This window comes from Calliphora vicina, chromosome 2 (assembly GCF_958450345.1).
Source record: "Calliphora vicina chromosome 2, idCalVici1.1, whole genome shotgun sequence".
Classification (NCBI taxonomy): Eukaryota; Metazoa; Arthropoda; class Insecta; order Diptera; family Calliphoridae; genus Calliphora; species Calliphora vicina.
In genome coordinates this window covers 63081746-63097127 of record NC_088781.1, presented here as the reverse complement: position 1 = coordinate 63097127, position 15382 = coordinate 63081746, and the positions used below count along the sequence as shown (strand labels likewise).

Genomic DNA, 15382 nt, shown 5'->3' with positions numbered 1-15382 from the left:
TATATAAAAAGCCTGCCACAACCGGTGTTAGTATAATATAACTTACATATATGTATATTTAAGAAACCTTTTACCATTTTAAATAGTTAATTTATTTACAATATTTACACTATATACTATGCAAACAAGAATTGTATAGAATTTCTTTTTTTGCTAGACTTTCAACAAAAAATTGTTTACATGCTACATTTTTTGGAGAAAGCTTTCATTCGACTAAGAGATTTTTTTTAAACAGAGTAACTAAGATTAAAAAAAAAGTATTTCAAAGCAACAATTGAAGTATTTGCTGCTAAACATGCTTTACCATAAAATCCTTATTTTAACAGATCCCTTAAAACTAGACATTTATGTAACAGATTTATAATTGATCTAAAGAAAGTGCTAAACAGAGCGTTGAAAAACATTTAAGAGAGGGTCACAGAGAACATTCAAAAAATAATTTTGGCAAGTCAACGAAACAACTAACCATGGCAGGATACAAACATAGTGATTTGGGTACAGAAATATAGAGTAGGAGAGTGGAGAAAAACATTAAGAAAGTGTAGTTTTACATGCAGGCATTCCAGAGAATCATTGAATCCTCTCTAAAGCTTTTTTTTCAACTAAATCATGATGATGTTTGAGGAAGAAATGGGTGTCGATATATTGAGAGAAAGTAACAGAGAAATTGAGAGACTAGAGTAGACTGTGGAAAAAGGTGGGTGGGTGAATTCATTCGTTCATTTATTTCAATGTGGTAGAAAGGAGAGACAGAGATCGAGAGAAAAAACATGTATTTGATGCGGATACAACAAGACTTTCCTTGATGATGTGATCGTGTGTAGTGGGGCCACAGATGGCAATCTCATTTCATCTAGTCATACGATGTTTTCAATGAGATTTCTGCCCCCTAACACACACTCATCATTGTGTCTTCCTTTAAAACCTTAACCTCGCATAACATTTGCATTCCAGGAAGATGAAAAGAAGAAGACACGTTGTGGTAGGTGGAGAACACTTGATTTTTTTTTGGTTTGTTTTCTAAAATTCAGTTACCTGCTATTATACGACAATCGGTGGTAGTTGGGAACAGTAGATCAGCTTGGGAACAGAAGCACATTGTTGTGTGATAAAGGGTATGACAGTATTGATATTTTGGTTTATATTGTTCACAAACATTTCGATAATAGTCACAAGGTCTAGCACAGCGTCGTCCGATGCATGTCTCGTCGTCGTCACAGTCAAAGTCCGTAATGCAACATACTTCGGTTTTATTCGAGGGCAGTGTACTGGCGGTAGTAAAATTGTTTGGTTCAAATGTTTGTGGATAAACCAGTGTAGTGTAATAAGGTTTCAAGGTAGTTAAGGTTGTTAGATTAAATTGTTTAATCGTTTCGGTGATGGAGGCTTGGGTGGTGGGAAGAGTCACAGTGGTTTCATTGTATTTCGTTGTAGATGCTAACGTAACCATATCCTGTTTGTCAGAAGTTTCATATTCAGTGGTGAATACTACTGTTTGTGGTAACTCAGTTGTTGCCTTTGTTAGCATATCAATTGGTATTTTGGTAAAGATTTGTCCATCTTGTTCGATGGAAATTGTATAGTTTTCTGTTGTTTCCTTGGGTATCATTGTGGTAGGGAATTTAGCCACCATGTCTGGTTCAGTTGTAAGAGATTCATTAACGGTAGTAGTAGGCAATTCGGTAGTATCTTTCGTTGGACTAACTGTTGGAGTAGTAAATTTAGTCGAAGGTGGAGTTGTTAGTGGTTCAGCATATGCTGTTGTTTCAATACTTTCACTTGTTGTGGTAGATACTTCGCTGATTATTTCTGTAAGCATAGAAGTTTCAGTTGTTGGAGTTAATGTATCAGAGGAGTCGGTAGAATAATCCGATGGCAAATCGGTTCTACTTCTAATTGTAGTATCTGCTGGGGTATTTGTTGTAGGGAATGATGACATGCTTGTTGTTTTAGATTCTATTTCAGTTATTTCCGTAAACATTTTACTTGTAGTTTCCTGTAAAGGTTTAACAGTTGTAGTTCGCATTTCTGATGGCAAATCAGTTTTACTTGATACTGTAGTTTCTTCATCCTTATATATTGAAGTTTCCTGTAATGGCGTTTCAGTTGTAGTTAGTATTTCGGTTACTTGCTTTGGTAGAGTTGTAGTTTGTGTTTCAGTAGCTGTTTCAGGAATTAAGGTACTTTCAACTGCAGTAGGTATTTTGGATGTTGCCTTTTCTTGATAATTTGTTGTAAGGAACTCAGTTGTTTCTGCTAATGGTACAACAGTTGTCGTAGGAATTTCAGTAGATTCCTTTGGAAGCATTGTAATAGGTATTTCGGATTTTGTTGTTTGTTCTTCTAATGAACTGACAGTTGTAGTTGGTATTTCCGATACTTCCTTTGGCAGTGTTGTAACTGGAATAATTGAGGATGTTTCAGGTATTATTGTAGTTTTTTCGGATGCTACAATTGTAGTGGGTATTACATCTGTTAAAGTAGTTGCAACTGATGGCATACTAGTAACTGTAGTCGGTATTTCTGTAGTTTCATTTCCTTTGGATTTTGTAGTAAATGACACAGTTGTTTCTGTTAATGGTACAACAGTTGATGTAGGAATTTCAGTAGATTCCTTTGGAAGCATTGTAATAGGTATTCTGGATTGTGTTGTTTGTTCTTCTAATGAACTAATAGTTGTAGTTGGTATTTCCGCTACTTCCTTTGGCAGTGTTGTAACTGGAATAATTGAGGATGTTTCAGTTATTGCCGTAGTTTTTTCGGATGCTACAATTGTAGTGCGTAATTCATATGTTGAAGTTGTTGCAACAGATGGCATACTAGTAACTGTAGTCGGTATTTCTGTAGTTTCCTTTCCTTCGGATTTTGTAGTAAATGACTCAGTTGTTTCTGTTAATGGTTCAACAGTTGTTGTAGGAATTTCAGTAGATTCCTTTGGAAGCATTGTAATAGGTATTTCGGATTGTGTTGTTTGTTCCTCTAATGACCTAACAGTTGTCGTTGGTATTTCCGTTACTTCCTTTGGCAATATTGTAACAGGAACAGTTGAGGCTGTATCAGGTATTGCAGTGGTTTTTTCGGATGCTACAATTGTAGTTGGTATTTCATATGATGAAGTAGTTTCAACTGATGGCATACTAGTAACTGTAGTTGGTATTTCTGTAGGTTCCTTTTCTGCAGATTTTGTTGTAAAGAACTCAGGTGTTTCTTCTAATGGCAATACAGGTGTTGTAGGTATTTCAGTGGATTCTTTTGGCAGCATTGTAATAGGAACTGAGGATTTTGTTGTTTGTTCTTCTAATGAGCTTGCAGTTGTGGTTGGCATTTCAGTTATTTCCTTTCCTGGAATAATTGAGGCTGTTTCAGGCATTGCAGTAGTTTTTTCGGATGGCACAATTAAAGTAGTTTCATCTGATGGCGTAATTGTAATTATAGTTGGTAATTCGGTTGCTTCTTTTCCCTCAGATTTGGATGTTGTGAATTCAGTACTATCTCCTGAAGGTGCAACGGTTGTTTCAGGGGTTAAAGTGGTTTCCTTAGTTTCATCCAATGTTTCTACTGTAGTTTGCTCTGGAAGAACACCAGTTATAGTTGGTATCTCTGTAATTTGTTCTGGAGAAATTGTGCCACGAGTTTCACCAATTGTTTCCTGAGTTGCAGTAGTTTCGATTACTTCCCTCGAAGGTGTAGTAATCGGCATTTCGGAAACTGTATCAGATATTAAAGTAGTTTCTTCTGATGGCTCACTGGTAATGGTGGTAGTATCCTTTGAAAGTATCTGAGTAGTTGTAGTTTCACCAGCTACTTGAGTAGTTTTTGTTGGCATCTCAGTAATTTCTTTTTGAGATGGAGTGGTACCAATTTTAGTTTCCTCGGTTGATGTTGGTAATTCAGTGGTGTCTTTTGGAAGCAATGTGACCGAAACTTTAGGTTCAATTTCACCTTTGAGTGTAGTTTCCTCTGGTAAAGAGCTTGGTGTAGTTTTATCCATAAGAACTGTTTCAGGCATTGAAATATAGGATGGAGTTGTGGTTTCCTCTGTACTTAAAATTGTAGTTGGCATTTCCGTTGTTTCCTTTAGTATTTCTGTAACAGGCGCTTTTCTAGTAGTTGTTGTTCCAATAATGTCTGTACTTGGTAAGAATTCTGAGGACTCTGTTGTTGGCATTTGTGTCTCTGAAGGTAAGGTAACTTCTGTTTTCTGTGTTGTAGTTGTGAATGATAAGATTGATTCTGTTGTTAGTGTAGTTTTATCGAATTCCGTTATAGGCTTTATTTCAGCTTCAGTCGTGGATAGTGTGTTTGTCCTATCGACAACAGTAGATGTTTCCAATTCAGATATGGTTTCAGTTTCAATACCAGTATCATTGCTTGTTGTTGTTGCCTCAGCACTTTGGGTAGTAGTTTCGTGTTCGCCCGGCTTTGTAGTGCCAACGACAATTGGAGGAGTTTCAGTAGAAATATCGTATTGTGTGCTTACTGCCATTTTGGGAGTAATGGTTTGAGCAGTTTCGCCCATAGTCGAAGCATATGTGGTTGATTCAACAGTTGGAGATTCTTTAGGTAATTGTGAACTTGCAGCTAAAGTACTGGTAGTTTCCGTTACACTTTCTTTTTCACCATCCGTAGAGGTTTCCATAAGTTTCGTTACTACTGTTTGGGGAATTTCTGTTGTCATGTCGGTGCTAGTAAATGATTTATCTTTACCCTCTGTTAAACTCTGTATAGGCACTGTACTAGCTTCTATGGATGTTATACTAGTTGAAGGTTTTTCAATTAGTGGTTTGTCCGTTTCTTCAAAAGTCTTGTCGGTTTTACTTTCCAGAGGAGATGTTGTTGTTGTTGGCTCTGAAAATTGAGTAGTTCCACTAGTGCTGGCGGATTGAGTTGTTTCTTTAGCCACTTCATATAATTCCGTTGTAGTTGGAGTCTCAGTTGAAAACTCGCTAATTTCGGTGGTAATTTCAGTTTTTTCTTTAACACCTGATGTTGTACCAGTTGATTCAGGAGTTGCAATAGTTGTTGTTTGACTTGGTTCGAATGTACCAACTTCCTTTGGAGTGGTAGATTTGTATTTATCTTCATCCTTCTTTGTGGTTAATGTTTCAGTTGAACCTTCTTGTTGGGTGGTCAACTCAACAAATTCTGTTGTGCCAAATTCTTTTGCACTTGTTGTAGTTTCAAATTGTTCAACTCCCTGCTTTGTGGTGAAAAATTCTTTTTCGGTTGTTACATCAACACCTGGCTCTCCTGTAATTGTTATTGCGGTTGGTACTGTACCAGTTGATTCAGGAGTTGCAATAGTTGTTGTTTGACTTGGTTCAAATGTACCAACTTCCTTTGTGGTGGTATATTCATATTTATCCTCATCCTTCTTTGTGGTTAATATTTCTGTTGAACCTTGTTGTTGGGTGGTCAAATCAACAAATTCTGTTGTGCCAATTTCATTTACACTTGTTGTAGTTTCAAATTGTTCAACTCCCTGTTTTGTGGTGAACAATTCTTTTTCGGTTGTTACATCAATACCTGGCGCTCCTGTCATAGTACCGCCTATTTCAGCTGTAGTTTCAACCTGTTTTGTAGTAGTAGCCAAATCCACTTTTGTGGTAGTCATCTCACTACTTGACGCTTCACTGGATGCAAACTCTTCAGTGACAGTATCGCCCAGTTCAGAGGTTGTTTCGAATTTCTCTGTAGATTTTGGCGATGTAGCCATAGTAATTTCTCCCGACAATGTCGTTTCCTCCATTACGATAGTCAAAGGAGTGGTCGTTATATATGGTATACCAGTAGATTTACCATAGACGGTTGTTGTTTCTTGATAAATCTCAGTGGGGATACTTGTGGTTACACCGATATCTGTTGTGGGAATTTGTGAAACCTTTTCAGGGGTTTTATCGACAACTGTTGTCGTTTCATAAGAAATACCTTCTGTTGTTGTCTTTACTGTTTCAGTACTAAGACTCGTGGTAGCTTCCTTAAGTGTAGTTCTTGTTTTATCCTGATCTGAGGTAGTTATGAATTCAGTTGTAGTACTTCCTTCCTCTCCTTCATGTGACACTGTGGCTTCCTTTGCTTTTTCGGTGGTTAGTTCTCCTTCTTTCTGATCTCCATATGTAGTAGTCAAATCAACTTCTGTGGGTATTTTTGTAAAATCACCTATCATTGTTTCAGTTATTTCGGCAATGACTGGTGAAGCGGTTGTAGGCAATTTGCTTTCCGAAGTAGTTTCCATTGATTCCGAAGTTCTTGAGATTTCCGAAGTTGTATAGTCAGTGCTTTCGAATGTCACTGTTGATTGCTGTGCTTTTTCGGTGGTTTGATCTTCCGAAGACTTTGTTGTATATTCAATTTCCATAGTTTCAGTTACTTCGGAAATTTGTGGTTTTGTTTGAACCGTATCTTTATAAATGGTGGTTGTCAATTCAGAAGTCTCTGTAGAAGTTTCAGTTTCCATTATTATAGGCACTGAAGTAGTTGTTTCTTGTTTTTGACTAGTAATTTCGGTCTCCTCTTCATAAGTTTTAGTTGTCTTACCTGTTGAGAGGTCTTCTAATGTTACCTGTGTAGATTTTTCTATTACCGAAGAAATTTCGGTTGTGGTTTTGGTTTCTGCAGCTTCTGTTGAAACAGAAGTTTCTGTTTTAGTTGTGGCCTCTAGGTCAGAAGTAGTAACTTTTACCGTTGGTATTGTCATTATAAAAGATGGAGTAGTAGCTCCGGTAGCTTCATCAGGAAGTACGGTTGTGGTATATTCGGTTTTAAGTTTTTGTTCGTCAGTAGATTCTGTTATTTGTGTTGTTGCTTTAGTTTCATATTCTACTGTTGAAATCCTACTGGTCGATGCATCATAAGCCTCCGATGTGTCAAATGGTTCTACAGCTGGTTTTTCAGTTACAGATGTTTCAGTTTTAAATGATTTAGTTGACGTTTCATATTGGGAGTCCGAGGCTGTTTCGGTTGTTGGTATTGTTGTATCTAGGGGTTTAATTGTGGGCTCTGTAGAGGCTTTAGTGGTAGGCATTTCTAATTCTGAAGAAGTAGTTGCTAATATTTCAGAAGTTGTGCCAATTTCTTTGGTTGCAGTTGTTGTTTGGACAGTTACCTTTTCAGTTACTGTTGTAGTTTCAAACTCTTTTGGTTTTGCTGTTGTAACACCTGCTTCCAAATCTTTTTCCGTAAAAGCTTCTGTTGTCTTAGTTATTTCATATGGACTAGATGCTTCTGAGTCCGTTGACAAAGTTGACGATTCATATGTTGTTGAGCTAGATTTGGTTGTTTCTAGAGTTTCAGGCTTCAAGTATTGCGATTGTGTCGTTGTTTCTTTGCCAATCAGGGATTCTGTAGTGGTTTCTATACCCTGTGTGGGTGAAATAGTATAAGGTTTTGTTGATGGAGTAGTCTTATCACTGTCCTTTATTGATTCTGTACTAATGGTTGGTATTTTAGATGCACTGCTTTGTGTAGTTATTTCCACCTGTGCAACCATGGTAATTTCTTCATCAATTCGATCAATTGGTTTAAATGTGGAATATTCAAAAGGTATCTTTGGTGGTAAGTAGGTGTAAGCTGGTCCCGGTTTTTTGGGTTTCATTTCCATTACAGATTCACTAGATGTTGCCAATTTTGGTTCTGGGGTTGTTTCCTTTTCAATACTTTCTGTTGTAGTTGCCATAATAGCAGGTATGGAAGTAACTGTTATATACGGAATACCAGTAGTTTTACCATATTGAATAGTGGATTCTTTTGATGGCATGGTAGTGATTTCGGCAGTTTCTGTGTAGGGAGTCATTTTGGACAAAAATTCTGTGGTATCTGCTATATTTTGAGTTGCAACAGAACCTGTTGCCAGCTCTTTAGTAGTAGCTGCGGTAGTTTGATACTCTGTAATGACTGAAGTTCCTTTTGTATAGTCTTGGAAAGAAGGAGTAGTTTTCTGTTCCTCAGTAATAATTGCAGTTTCGCTTGATTCTTTAGATGAAACAGTGGTGGTAGGATAGTCTGTAGTTATTGTGGAGGATTCTTTTGCAATTCCTGGTACTACAGTTGTTGTTTCTAAATACTCGGTAACTGTTTCTAAGGGAACAATTGTTGATTTAGAAATTTCGGAACTAGTTTCGTAATCCTCTGACTTTATGGTCGTTGTTTCAAGTGGAATTGAACTCGTTTCACCATCAGAGCCTATAGTGGAACTTTCAGTTGTTTGTTCAGATTCGAGAGTTGAAACCAATGTAGTTGGTTTTTGTCGCGTTGCTGTGGAAGTAGTTGTATCTATGGCTTCTGGTTGGATTGTAGAAGGTAAACCACTTGTGACATAAGGAATACCAGTTGTCTTTCCAAATATGGTAGTAGAAGTTTCTAACGTTTCTGTTTTTGGTGTATAATACGTAGTTGAGATTTCTTCTGTTTTATCTGTTATTCCACTAATTGTAGTCTCCTTATCTTTCAATGTGGATTTTGAAGTAGCTTCAATTTCCCTTTCAGTTGTTTCTTCGCCTGTCGATTTAGTAGTTTTTTCAAATTCCTTTTCAGTTGTTCCTTCCTTAGCTGAAATTGTTGTATCTTCAAATTCTTTTGTAAATCCTTGAGTTGAAGTTATGATTTCGATACCTAAGGTAGTTTTATCGCCCGTCGATATTTCCTTTTCATATGTTGTTGTTTCAAATTCCTTTAATGTGGTTTCTTGAGCATAACCTTTTGTGGAAGTTTCCGTTTCAGTACCAAGTGTGGTTTTACCATATACTTCTTCAAATGTTGTAGTTTTAAATTCTTTGGAAGTGGTTTCTTCTACTAAACCTTCAGTTGTTGAACTTTTAATGTCTGTATCTTTAAAGGTAGTTTCTTTTAAGGAACTTTCTGTAGTTTCTTTTCTAATTGTTGTTGTTTCCACTCCCTTTAGGGTAGTTTCCTTTGTATACACTTCTGTTGTAGTTTCAGACATTGTTACTGTTTCCATTTCGGCAGAAGTTTTTGTTTCACCTTCTTTAGCAGTAGTTTTCATTGCTGAGCTTTCAGTTGTAGGTTTTGTTTCCGTAGTTTTCTCGAATTCTTTTTCTCCAGATGTAGTAGTTTCAAATTCCTTTGTAGTAGTGGCTTTTATATAATCTGGTGTAGTAGATTCGACTCCAGCTTCTACTTTTAAAGTGGTCTTACCAGGTAAAGTTGCAGATGTTGTAACTTCAACTTCTCTCGTTGTAGAAACATCAGAAGAAAGAGTTTCTTTACCTTCAGGAATTGTTGTTTCCGGTAAAGTTGTTTTCTTAATAAGTCCTTCGGTTGTTGTTTCAACTTCTGTCTTTGGAATGGTAATTGTTGTTGCAAATTCGGTAGTTATACCGATAGTGCTCTCTGTCATATCTCTGCTTACTAAAGATGTTTTTATACCACTTTCAGTAGTTTCTTCGACAGGAATTTGTGTTGAAGTTATTTTAGAAGTAGTTGCAAACTCAGCGCTTGTACCAATTGTAGTTTCTGCTCCTGATATTGTGGTTTCTTCTGCTTTCAATGTAGTTATTTCTACGGGTATTTTTGCAGTGGTATCAGTTATTTCTTTCCTACCAAGTGTTGTGGCCTCTATTTCTGTAACAGTGATTTTTTCAACATCACTTACCCTAGTAGTGGAGTCTGAAATATCTTGGAGTGTAGTTTCTATTGAATCTTGAGGTATTTCTACTGTAGTACCTTCAACTGCTTTGCTACTAGTTGTTTCCAACAAAATTTCAGTAGTGAGTTTTGGAGTTGTGGTTTCAAATTCCAGTTCTTTAGCAGTAGTAATTAAGCCTTCCTCATCGCTTGTAGTTTTGGTTTCCATTTCAATTTTACCTGTTGTTGTTTCTATTGATTTTAGGGTAGTCTCCTTGTCTAAATCATTAGGTGTGGTCAATTTACTTGGAATTTCGTAGATATACCCAGTCGTTTGTTTAACAGATTTAGTTGTAGTAAATTCATCTTCAATTTTACTCTCTTTGGTAACCACTTCAATTGTTGTTTCTAATTCTCTGGAAGTGGTAGCTTCTGTTTCATAGGTGACAACGTATTTTGTAGTCGTAGTCGGACGTTCCAATTCTAATGTAGTCTTACCTATAGCAAAAGGACTTGTTGGTATTTCTACAGTAGTTGTTTGAATGTCTTTCACACCTTCAAATGTTGTTGGCTCTTCAGTTGGGTAAATTTTGGAAGTAGTAGTTTCATAAACCTTCTCTGCAGTTGTTGTGGTTTCAGTTCCTTTAGAAGTGGTTATTTCTTCAGGTTGTGCTTTTGCTAAAGTGGTTGTTTCTCCTGCCAATGTAGTTTCAATTTCTCTATAAGTTGAAGTTTCTACAGTATCAGAAATTTTCGTAGTGGTTTCAATTCCTTCTTCCTTAGTGGTGGATTCTTTACCAAAAAGGGTTGTTTCTTCTATTAACATAGTCGGAGCTGTAGTGCTTTCCATTTGTTTAAATGTAGAGGTTTCTTCTACTTCTTGACCAATGGTGGTAAGTTGTTTCAATGTAGTTGTCGTTTCCATTTCTTTCTTGGCAAGAGTCGTAGATTTTAATGTAGTTTCCTCTAATTTCGGTGAGGTAATTTCATATTCTGTAGTTTCATCCAATTTTGTTTTTAACGTTGTTGTTTCAAGTGCTGCAGGTGTTGTAGCTCCTTCACTTACAAACATTTTCAAAGTTGTAGTTTCCACTTGTGCTATACCAGGAGTCATCAACTCAATTGGCTTTGGGGTTGTTGTCACAGTTCCTTCTTCAACTACTTTTATTGTAGTTAAGTCTTTCGCTTCGTAAGTTTTCGAAGTACTCATTTCTATTTCGGGTATCTGAAGTTCCTTAACACTGGTAGTAGTTTCGAGTGATACTTCTTTTCCTATTGTGGTAATTTCTTTTTCTAAACTTCTTGGTGTGGTGGTAAATTGATCAGTTTCCATAAATCTTGAAGTCGTCAATTGACCTTCTTCATAAGTTGAAGTTTCGACTTCTTTTGATGTTGCATATTTAAGGGTACTTTCATCAGTTGCAACGAATTTTGGTGTGGTAGCAGCTGTATCCGCACCCACAATTGGAGTTGTTATTTCCGTTTCTTCAGGAGTTACGAGCGTTGTTCCATATTTCATAGTGGTCGCTTCTTCTAACATTTTAATTGTGGTGATTTTATCTATTTCAATTTTTATTGGAGTTGTGATTGGCATTGCTGTGGTTTTTTCAATTCCTTCTTTAAAGGTTGAAGTTTCCACAGATTCCATACGCATTGTAGTTTCATCCTCCAGTTCTTTGGGTGTGCTTAATTTTGCAGTAGTAGTTTCAAGAAGTTTCGATGTAGTAGTTTCTGGTTCTACTGTCTGCCTACTTGTTACAGCTTCTTTTTGCGTAGTTGTAGCAATTGAAAATGTACTTGGAGTTGTTTCCTCGCCTACCCTTTCTCTATATGAGGTTGTTTCAATTCCTTCATAGGTTGAAGTGTCCATATCTCCTACCGGTTCTCTATATGTGGTTGTTTCAATTCCTTTATAGGTAGAAGTTTCCATAGACTTTTCTTTCATTGCAGTAGTATCAGAAATTAATTGTTTTGGAGTTGTTTCCTCTCCTACAGTTTCAATATATGTGGTTGTTTCAATTCCTTTTGTTGTTTGGTCTCCTACCGTTTCTCTATATGTGGTTGTTTCAATTCCTTTATAGGTAGAAGTTTCCATAGATTCTTCTTTAATTACAGTAGTATCAGAAATTAATGGTCTTGGAGTTGTTTCCTCTCCCACCGTTTTTCTATATGTTGTTGTTTCAACAGATTCTTCTGTCTTTGCAGTAGAATCAGGAATTGATGGTTTTGGAGTTGTTTTCTCTCCTACCATTTCTGTATATGTGGTTGTTTCAATTCCTTTATAGGTAGAAGTTTCCACAGATTCTTCTTTCATTGCAGTAGTATCAGAAATTAATGGTTTTGGAGTTGTTTTCTCTCCTACAGTTTCTCCATATGTTGTTGTTTCAATAGATTCTACTTTCATTGCAGTAGTGTCAGGAATTGATGGTTTTGAAGATGTTTCCATTCCTACCGTTTCCCTATATGTGGTTGTTTCAATAGATTCTTCTTTCATTGCGGTAGTATCAGAAATTAATGGTTTTTGAGTTGTTTCCTCTCCTACCATTTCTTTATATGTGGTTGTTTCAATTCCTTTATAGGTAGAAGTTTCCATAGATTCTTCTTTCATTGCAGTAGTATCAGAAATTAATGGTTTTGGAGTTGTTTCCTCTCCTACCATTTCTTTATATGTGGTTGTTTCAATTCCTTTATAGGTAGAAGTTTCCATAGATTCTTCTTTCATTGCAGTAGTATCAGAAGTTAATGGTTTTGAAGTTGTTTCCTTTCCTACCGTTTCTCTATATGTGGTGGTTTCAATTCCTTTATATGTAGAAGTTTCCATAGATTCTTCTTTCATTGCGGTAGTATCATAAATTAATGGTTTTGGAGTTGTTTCCTCTCCTACCGTTTCTCTATATGAGGTTGTTTCAATTCCCTTATATGTAGAAGTTTCCATAGATTCTTCTTTCATTGCGGTAGTATCAGAAATTAATGGTTTTGGAGTTGTTTCCTCTCCTACCGTTTCTCTATATGTGGTTGTTTCAATTCCTTTATAGGTAGAAGTTTCCATAGATTCTTCTTTCATTGCAGTAGTATCAGAAATTAATGGTTTTTGGGTTGTTTCCTCTCCTACCATTTCTTTATATGTGGTTGTTTCAATTCCTTTATATGTAGAAGTTTCCATAGATTCTTCTTTCTTTGCAGTGGTATCAGAAATTAATGGTTTTGGAGTTGTTTCCTCTCCTACCGTTTCTCTATATGTGGTTGTTTCAATTCCCTTATATGTAGAAGTTTCCATAGATTCTTCTTTCATTGCGGTAGTATCAGAAATTAATGGTTTTGGAGTTGTTTCCTCTCCGATCGTTTCTCTATATGTGGTTGTTTCAATTCCTTTATAGGTAGAAGTTTCCATGGATTCTTCTTTCTTTTCAGTAGTATCAGAAATTAATGGTTTTGGAGTTGTTTCCTCTCCTATCTTTTCTCTATATGTGGTTGTTTCAATTCCTTTATAGGTAGAAGTTTCTATAGATTCTTCTTTCTTTTCAGTAGTATCGGGAATTGATGATTTTGGAGATATTTCCTCTCCTACCTTTTCTCTATATGTGGTTGTTTCAATGCCGCTATATGTAGAAGTTTCCATAGATTCCTCTTTCATTGCAGTAATATCAGGGATTGCTGGTCTTGTTGATTCCTCTCTAAACATGGTTGTTTCTGTTCCTCCATATGTTGAAGTTTCCCTCATTAACGTAGTATCAGCAATTGTTGGCGTTGTTGCTATTTCTATCATACTCATAGGCGTAGTGGTTTCGATTTCTTTCACAAACGTAGTTGTTTCCCCTAGTTTTCCACTCATAGTAGTGATTTCAATGAGTTTTGAGGTAGTTGTATCTTCGAGCATATCTTTAGATGTTGCTGACGCTTCTGATGTTGTGTAGTCCGTTATCGGTTGTTCCTTTACAGCTGTGACCATTTTCTGAGTAGTTGTAGTTTCCATTTCTTTAGGTGTCACCAATGTAGTATAAGTTTCTGGTAGTTCGGTAGTAATTTTCTTAACTCCTGTGGTTTCTTCATACCGAGTAGTTTCAATATCATTATATGTGGTCGTTTCAAAATCCTCCTTACCAATTGTTGTCAGTTTTTGTGTAGTAGTTCCTATTTCTTTAGGAATACCTGTTGTTGTTTCCTTTACCAAATCTTTGAATGACGTTGTTTCTTCTGCTGAAATCAATTTTGAAGTAGTTGTTTCCATTTCTTTAGGAATTGTAGTTGGTTTAAATGTAGATTTTTCCGTTGCTTCCATAGCTCCCATTGTAGTTTCTTGTGGTATAACTTGAGATAATGTGGTCTCTTCCACCGCTTCCGTACGCATTGTAGTTTCTTCTGTCATATCTATTGATAGTGTGGTTTCTTCATCTAAACTAATCTTTGGAGTTGATGTTGCGATATCCTTAGGTATGCTTGTTGTGGTATACGGTTTTTCAGGTGTATGTTCAATTGGTGCCACTGATTCACTACTTAATGTAGTTTCATCTATTAAACCTGTAGATAATGTTGTTTCTTCAGTTATACTTAATTGTAGAGTTGTGGTTCCTATTTCTTTAGGAATTGCTATTGTTGTATCATATTTTCCTGAAATGGTAACAGTAACTTCCCCTAATGGCTCCACCATTGTTGTTTCTTCTAACAAATCTTTTGATAATGTCGTTTCATCTACTGAAATAAGTGTTGGAGTGGATGTTCCTATTTCTTTTGTTGTTGCTGGAGTTGTATCATATTTTTCAGTTGGTTTCAATGTAGTTCCTTCTACTAATTCAATAGCCATTGTGGTTTCTTCCGCTGTACTTAATTTTGAAGATGTGGTTTCCATTTCTTTAGGAGTTGATAGTGTAGTATCAGTTTTTGAAATCTCTAAAGTTGTTGTTTCAACTCCTTCAGTTGTTTCCTTGTAGAAGGTAGTTTCGGTACCCTCATATTTATTACTCGTAGTTGTGGTTTCAATAGCTTTTGGTGTAGCTGTTTCTTCAGCTTTGGCCTCTGTTATTAACGATTTCGAAGTGGTTGTCTCAACTTCTATAGTAATATCAGTAGCCTTGCCTGAATCAATGCCCATTGTTGTCTCTTCTACCAAATCTTTAGCTAATGTTGTGCCCTCAATGGAAATTAATTTTGGAGTAGTTGCTTCCACTTCTCTAAAAGTAGATCCTTGCACTGTCTCTTCACCTCTTCCAACAGTGGTTTCATCTACAAAAATCTTTGAAGTGGTCAATTCTCCAGTTTCTAGATATTTTGAAGTTGTTGCATCTATTTCAATCACTACCGGTTCGAGAGTTGTATCTTTGAATGTGGTAGCTTTTGTTGTGCTGTCATAGGACAGTGTAGTGTCCACCTCAGCGGTAATTTCGGTGTATTTCGTACGCATTTCCGTTTGATTTGCTATATCGGCCGTAGTATATTTCAAAGTTGTTGCTTGGGTCGTCAGGTCAGTGGTGGTCAATTCGGTGGCGTCTGTCGCTGTACGTATGGTTGTCATTTCTGTAGGTTTACCACCCATCAGAGGTATGCATTGGTGGGTGGTAGTGCCTATAAAACCTTGTGAACATATACATGTCATAACCCTATGTGCTCGGACTATACAAATTTTGGACTGTGCACATTGCATTATGCACGGATCCAAACATAGACCCTTGGTTGAGCAATATAACATATCTGGACAATCGGCATCGGCTGAACAGATTATATTGACCTCTGTTGTTGTTGTCATAGTAGCTGTGTGTCCGCATTGAATGCATTTTTAGTGTTTAAAGGTGTTTGTTTATTTGGT

At 36.5% G+C, this 15382-nt stretch overlaps 2 protein-coding genes across 2 annotated transcripts in view; both read right to left on the bottom strand.

Annotated features, from left to right (window-relative positions):
• Positions 1–15382, bottom strand: part of dpy (dumpy) — a 177850-nt gene that overhangs the window by 59447 nt on the left and 103021 nt on the right. The gene's annotated exons all lie outside the window — the stretch shown is intronic.
• Positions 1028–15322, bottom strand: LOC135952561 (mucin-17-like). The gene has a single exon (XM_065502564.1). It carries the CDS (start codon positions 15320–15322, stop codon positions 1028–1030), a length of 14295 nt encoding a protein of 4764 aa, XP_065358636.1.